The sequence below is a fragment of the Littorina saxatilis genome, linkage group LG8 (assembly GCF_037325665.1).
Source record: "Littorina saxatilis isolate snail1 linkage group LG8, US_GU_Lsax_2.0, whole genome shotgun sequence".
Lineage (NCBI taxonomy): Eukaryota > Metazoa > Mollusca > Gastropoda > Littorinimorpha > Littorinidae > Littorina > Littorina saxatilis.
The window spans coordinates 36303427-36310872 of NC_090252.1; the positions used below are offsets into that span (position 1 = coordinate 36303427).

At 39.0% G+C, this 7446-nt stretch overlaps 1 protein-coding gene across 1 annotated transcript; it reads left to right on the top strand.

Moving 5' to 3' along the window:
• The first annotated feature begins 4078 nt into the window (after window positions 1-4078).
• LOC138973420 (P2X purinoceptor 7-like) lies at window positions 4079-6765 on the top strand. The gene is made up of 4 exons (XM_070346140.1): window positions 4079-4447; window positions 4995-5090; window positions 5344-5481; window positions 6532-6765. The coding sequence occupies exons 1-4, from the start codon at window positions 4350-4352 to the stop codon at window positions 6692-6694; spliced, it is 495 nt and encodes a 164-aa protein (XP_070202241.1). The 5' UTR covers window positions 4079-4349; the 3' UTR covers window positions 6695-6765.
• Window positions 6766-7446: the final 681 nt, after the last annotated feature.

Genomic DNA, 7446 nt, shown 5'->3' on the forward strand with positions numbered 1-7446 from the left:
GGTGTTGTTGTTGTTGTTGTTGTTGTTGTTGTTGTTGTCGTTGTCGTCGTCCATCATATCAACCAACTCACCAGGATTGCAAGTAATTCACGGTGTCTCTTACAACATGGAATCCTCAAGTTTGACGTCATGGAAGATGTCATAACATTTTGAATTCAGCTCCTTGTGTTGAAGAGAATGATGTCATGAGTTTGACGTCATGAGTTTTGATTGTCTTCTTGACCTGGGTTTGACCTCCTTCTTTGTTATGACTTAGAAATTGGAAGCGCTTGTAACTGCCGTTGTCGATGTCGGATCAAAACGATTTATGTCTTAAAACCTTCCTGGGATCAATAACATTGCCTGTGCCAATTTTTGTTGTAGTCGAGTCAAAACTGTGAAAGTTTTAGGGGTTCTAACACACACACACACACACACACACACACACACACATCATTTGGTTGAAATCAACTCTAGTGTGGGACCAACCTAGCTTCGCTTGCTTCGCTCGCTTCGCTTGGATAAATAATAACTGTATTATAATTAAACCACTCGCTCATTGATTCTTTTATCCCCTCTTTCACAATCATAGTTTATACAGCAGCATTTACCTCTGACTCTGTTCATGCAGAGTAAATATCAAGTATTTAAACAGAAAAATAAGTCATTGTTGAATAACCCTTCTAAAAATACACAATAGACACACTTTCAGTGGCAGTGATTCAAGTGAAGTCAGTTTCTTTCTTCATTTGTATACACACAAAAATTGTTTTGGGCCAGTTAGTGTTACTCTTGGCTTTACACACTTACTATTACTAATACTATATCAAATTATAGTTTATACATGCATTCACTGATTCAGCTTAGAAAACATACTTCTAATGTTGGGAGTGCAGTGTGAGCCAGGACATTTACAGCAAATAAGGATACACAACAGTTCATTCAGAGATAGATTTGCCATTCACTGCATTATATTGTTAGTTGAATGAGATAGATCTACAGCGATGCTTCAATGCATTAGATTAGCTTTGTTTTAGTGTCTACTGTTCATTGCTCCACCGTGGGAAATTCAGTCAACAGTGCACAGTTCCGAAGAAACCGATGCTGCTGTGCATAATCATTGATGCATTGACGATCGTTCATTGTCAATGTCACTGTCAGAAAAACAACAACTGTATCTTTCATCGTCACCACTACACAATGGCTCGTAGGCCTATTTTCCTATGACACTGAACACGGTTTCGGAGACACTCAGACAGTACTGCCTGGCCCATAGATCTAGATCTACCCTTGCTCTCACTTTCTAACAAATGTATTATTGCAATATAATCTGACACACACTCACACACCGAGGCGCACAAACGAACACACACACCGTGGGACACACAAACTACACGCACACAACGGATGAATCTTGCTCTTACCTGTTGGATGATCCAAACCGATTAAAATCAGCGACAGGAAGATGTACAAGCCAAATTTGTACAGTCGCTGATGTAAAAAGTGGAAATTTAGTCAATGTTCATAGCAAATCTCCCGACTCAAGGTAGATCGTGTCCCAAATCAGCTGTGCCGGTCACTTCACGACTTGTATTTGAACCCCCTCCAAAGCGCAATCAATGTTTCAACTTCTTTGTCGACATCATTCTTTGGTTCATGCGTCGGACTGCCGAATATTTGATTTTTTTGTACAGCAAAATCAAAGACTGTCATGGCGGCCGCCATTTGTGTTTTTGCAATAGTTCGAAACTAAGGAATTTGGTCCTCCTCGGAGGAGGACCAAATTTGGGCAAGTTAGTCACCAACTTAGGTCGGAACATTTGAAAATATCGTGCCATGCATTGCGCACTAGAGCGATAGTTTCGAACTTTGGATTTAGTTCCCAACTAGCTTGATAGTCTCCATTCATGCATTCCACTACATAACATAGATGATAGTGTGTAGGGATGACACTGCCCCGTGCATCATGTAGAACTGTTCGGCCTCTGACCTCGCTATGCCCCACGGACTTTCGAGCACGATACACGATTCAAGTATAATGTAAGTTATTTTTAGCCATGTATGGCGGCCTTATCGATTTCTACGGTAAACATCCACGGTTTGCGAAATAGAGCAAAACGGAAAGCTTTTTTTTACAATTTGAGAAAACAACAATTTGATATAATTTGTTTACAAGAGACGTATGTTACAGAGGCAGATGTTGATCAATGGGAAAGAGAATGGGGAGGGAAATTATTTTATTCATCTGCAACGAACCACAGCCTGGGCCAAATGATTTTGGTTCGAAAGAATTTTCCGTATGATGTTAAGTGTGTTGAGAAATCTAAAAGAGTACAGGAACTTAAGGTTCACTTGGATGATGAAATTCTGTATATTATCAATGTTTACAGTCCCACAACTGTCAATGAAAGAAGATCATTTTATAAGTTTCTCATGAATTATATGATTGAAAAAAACGATGTTAGAAAAATAGTTTGCGGAGATTTTAATTGTGTGTTAGACAATAATTTGGACATTATAAGTGGAGGAAAACATTGTGAAATAGACGTAAACAATTTTAAGAGTTGATTGAATGAACAAGGTTTGAATGATGTATGGCGTTTGTTTCAGAGTTTACGTGGTCTCGCAAGGCACCTTTTATTGCGAGGAGACTCGATTATATTTTAGCATGTGATGCCGTATTAAACCGTTCTATTAATTGTAAAATACAATCAGTTGCACAAACCGACCACAGAATGGTAATTATGTATTATAATTTAACACATATAGTAAGAGGTCCTTCGTATTGGAAATTTAATGACAGCCGTTTGCGTGATTCTGAGTTTGTTAACAAAATGAATGTGTTTTTGGAACAGTATATGAATGATCATTTCGAGGACAACCCCCACGACAAATGGGATTTCTGTAAAATTCAGATAAGGGAATTCTGCATACGATTTAGTAAAAATAAACATAAGCAAAACATTGATAATAAATTTATGTTGCAAAAGCAATTTAACGAAACAGATAAGAAATTGTCAATTGATACACAAAATCAGGATTTGTTGATACAAAGAGAAAATGTGAAGCACAAAATTGAAATATTCAATATTCAAGGAGCAAAGAGTGCACAAGTAAGATCGCGAGAAAGATTTATTGAACAGGGTGAGAAAAACACTCGCTACTTCTTGAATCTTGAAAAGGTAAGAGCAAACGTTAAGATAATGGACAAATTAATGGATGATTCCGGGAATATGATCACATCACAAGAAGAAATAATGAAAGAGCAAGAACAAATTTACCACGATGTATTTGGAAAAAAATATTGATTTTGACGAAAATAAAGCTGAACGTGAAGTTGATGGATTGAATATCCCACAGTTAACACAAGAACAGAAAGTTGACATGGACCGTGAATTTACTATTGAAGAAATTGGCAGAGCATTACAGTTATTAAGGAACGGATCATCGCCAGGTTTGGACGGGCTTACAGCTAGTTTCGTGAAGTTTTTTTGGCCGAGACTAAATACGATGGTTTTCAATTCTCTACAAACATCCTTTCAAGTCAGTGAGATGTCGACTACACAAAAAAGAGCAGTTATTTCCTTACTCCACAAAGGAAAAGATTTACCACGGGACAGCCTAATTAATTGGAGACCAATTTCGCTAACAAATACTGACTATAAAATATTTGCAAAGTGTTTAGCAATTCGTCTCGCATCTGTCATTACTGATATTATTTCAGAAGATCAAGTCGGTTTTATTAAAGGGAGACAATCAAGCGATGTTATTCGATTGATTGATGACGTAACAGATTTTATGAATCAGAAAAATGAACCAGGCATTTTACTTGCCCTTGACTTTTCACGTGCTTTTGACTCAATTTCCAAAGATTATATGTATTGGGCATTTAGAAAATTTGGTTTCGGTGATAACTTTTTGAATTCCGTAAAAATGTTAACGAATAATACCACAAGTTGCATCAATTACATGGGATGGATCTCTGAGGAATTCGACGTATTAACCGGAATTCGTCAGGGATGTAATTTTTCACCGATGGCCTTTGTCCTTGGCCTAGAACTTTTAGCCATTAAGATACGCAGTGACCCAAATATAAAAGGCTTAAAGTGTGTCTAAACCCTGCAAGTACAGGTTTGAGTGTGTGTAGAGGGGTTCCAGTTACGACATTTTTCTGCACTTTAACCGCTCTGCGCTCAGCCGTTCGCCAACTGGCATGCGTACTAAATTTGCTCATCCGGACTTTGCCGAGAAAACCCGAGAACTCCCGACGCGCCTGCAAGTGCCTGTGACGTAGACATGGGAAGAGAGCACAATGGACGACAGTCGTGGCGCACAAAACGTGGTGAACCACAATCGTGTTGTTCCATACAATGTTCGAGCCTCCAGCTCGAGAACATGGGGGGAACTTGGAGGAAAATCATGTAGCTAACAACAACGGCATCATTAATCGCCTTGGGAATACAGAATGGTGAGTTACGAAGTAGAGGTTTATTTTGGGTACACGCAACCAAGGACAGGAAAATATGACCAAATGTGTCAAGCTTCTAGATCTAGATCTGAAGCTGCGTTTGTATACCTTTTGTGTGGGTGTTTGTGTTCGTGAACTAGGCCTCCAAAATGAACATTTTACAGAAGCAAACTCACTTAGATCGGCACGAACGAAGTTTTGACGAAGGCGAATTTGGAAGTCCCGTGTGTTTACATTTTGAGTGGGGGGGGGGGGGGGGGGGGGTCACTGACGAGAAAAGTGGCAAGTTACATTTGTATAACTAATCTAATTGTTTCTTTCCAATGAAATCTAAGAATACTTCCCACGTCTGTGCATTCGCATCACTTCTTCTTCTTCTTCTTCGTTCATGGGCTTAGACTCCCACGTACACTCGTGTTTTTTGCACGAGTGGAATTTTACGTGTATGGCCGTTTTTTACCCCGCCATTTAGGCAGCCATACGCCGCTTTCGGAGGACACTCAGTCGGATGGAGACGGCAAGTGAAGTTTGTTTGTGATACTTTCAGGTGTGAATGTGGCAACTGTGTGGAGATGCAGAAAGTGGAGGAATGCAACTGCTGCACAGAGTCTACACAAATTATGGAGAAGCTGAACAGTCGCAGGTATGTATTTTTTTCACTTAGCATGTTATTGGTTTGGAAGATTAAGGTTATCCTCATTATTTATTTAAATTATGTTTATATTTATTGAAAAGAGCAAAGGAAAAGTGTGAATATTTTGTAACATAGATGCAGAGGTTATTCATTACTATTACAAGTATGTAAAACCTTAACTTCATAGTGGCGATTAGAAGTTTGTTTCTTATACTAAGGTTTTAGTTAACAATAAGTTATAACAATACTCTTATGTTTGCAGACCTCCCGAAAAACCTGGCATTACATGCATCACGCAGCTCCCATCATTTGAAAGCGTCTGTCTGAACCCAGATGTGCTGGAGACAGCATACTACCAGTACCGGGAGGAGCATGTGACTTTACAGGCTACTCTTGAGGAGTAAGTGACACATTTCAGGTGTTTGGATAAGCTTTATTTGTTCGCGTAATAGTGTCAAATTGATGCTATTCTGGAAATGTACCATTTGTTTGCAAACACCTCGAGGTTTGAACACCTCAAGGTTTGTTCCACATGACATACAAACATAACCCGAACACCCATTCCTTCACACACCAAGTCCTGAAGAATACGATGACAGCAGCATTCTTTTAATGTGCAGGTGTAAAGCAATCCTTGATGTTCATCTCTAAATAAATATTTTAACAATATTGAAAATGTGTCCATTAATAAAAACAAAACAAAAAAACCATTAAATTTTAAAATCACACACAAGTGCAGGCAAGATATAATGTACATATGTGTCAGGCAGTATATTTTGACTTATAACTTCATTTGTGTCCTATAAAAGCTAACAATTCAATGACACTGACTTGTGACAGCATACCAAAAATGCAGTATTCTTCCAAGCCAACATTGGCTACAAAACGGCCCATGACAGTACAGTTTTCATAAGCCAATTAAAACTTGCCATACAAACAATAGGCACTTTAATGAAGCATATTTTAACAAATAATAAGCAGGCAACTGATTCCTGCACAGGCACATGAAAAGATTATTCTTTTAAAGGACACAAACAAATGAAGTTATAAGTCAAAATATACTGCCTGCCACACATATACTAATACACAACAGTAAATTCTTTTTTTATCCTCGGATCTCTCCACACTGAAGTCCAGAAGTCTGTCATAGCTTAATTACACACTCTGTGTGAAACAAGATATTAAAACATAATGCTGGGAAGAAAAAAACTATTTTTGTAAAGTACATTTTCAACATAAATAGCTAGGTAAAATAACAGATTTACAAGGATCTTGTCATACTGGAACGCACAAGACAATATCACACACATACTCATAATTGAAAGAAGCCATTCTATCCATCCCACTGTATTAACGGGGAACAAGTGTTCCTCCCTCGACACCTTTTGCACGAACACCATGACGGAGTACGCAACAAACCCTCATGTCAGATTCTTTTATTATTTTCCAGGAAGTACCGCTACATAGCATACAGACAGCTGGTGAGGTGGTGTCATGGTGTGCTAGGGAGGAAAGTGAGGATACCTCTACCTTCTTGTGCAGTACAGGCCATCAGAGATGCATTCCCTGATGAGGGTACATACAGAGGTTTTGAGTGGCCGCAGCTGGAATGAAAATGGTGACATGAAAATGTATTTGTAATCCAATGTGTCACTTAAAAAATAAAAGAGAAAATGCTATAATCCCTTGCAATTGCATTTTGTTCTGTACTGTCGTTGATGTCAACATCAGTGGAAACATTTGAGATCAGTTAGGGTATCTCGTACTGTATGGTGCAGCAGCTTCTTCTCTGGATGGGTGGTGATTGGAAGCGGCCAAGAAGTCTGGTTTGTCACGAAATTTCTCCGGGAGGGAAGCTTCTAGGGCCCCTGGATCCTCTGTCAGGTTTTCAAAGAGATGTTCAAGCAATCTTGAAACGTAACCTGTAAATGTAACAGTGGATAGCTCAGGATGAGATAATCATGAACAGTCATTATCAGTACTCAACCAAGTTCATGCTTACAGAAATGCATATAAGGAAGAATGCTGCAGTTCTAGCGGTTACCCAACTGGGAAAATCTTGCCTGTAAATGAAATATTTCTCTCTCTCTATTTTTTCCGCTGCAGTTGTGTGCGTGTTCACATGTGTAAATTGCCAGAATTCCGACAGAAAATATAGGATTGAGAAAAGAAGAGTATCTTCACTTATGTGTGTGTGCGTGGGTATGCTAAAAGCCAGCAGTCAGTTGTTACCCAGCATGTCACTTATCATAAGTTGGTGGCCCTTTGCCTTTGGACTTCCTCACACTGTACTCTCCTTTCTTTGCTTTTGGGAATGTGACGATCAACTTCGGATTTCCTTCCTCATCAACCGCATCACCTCTGT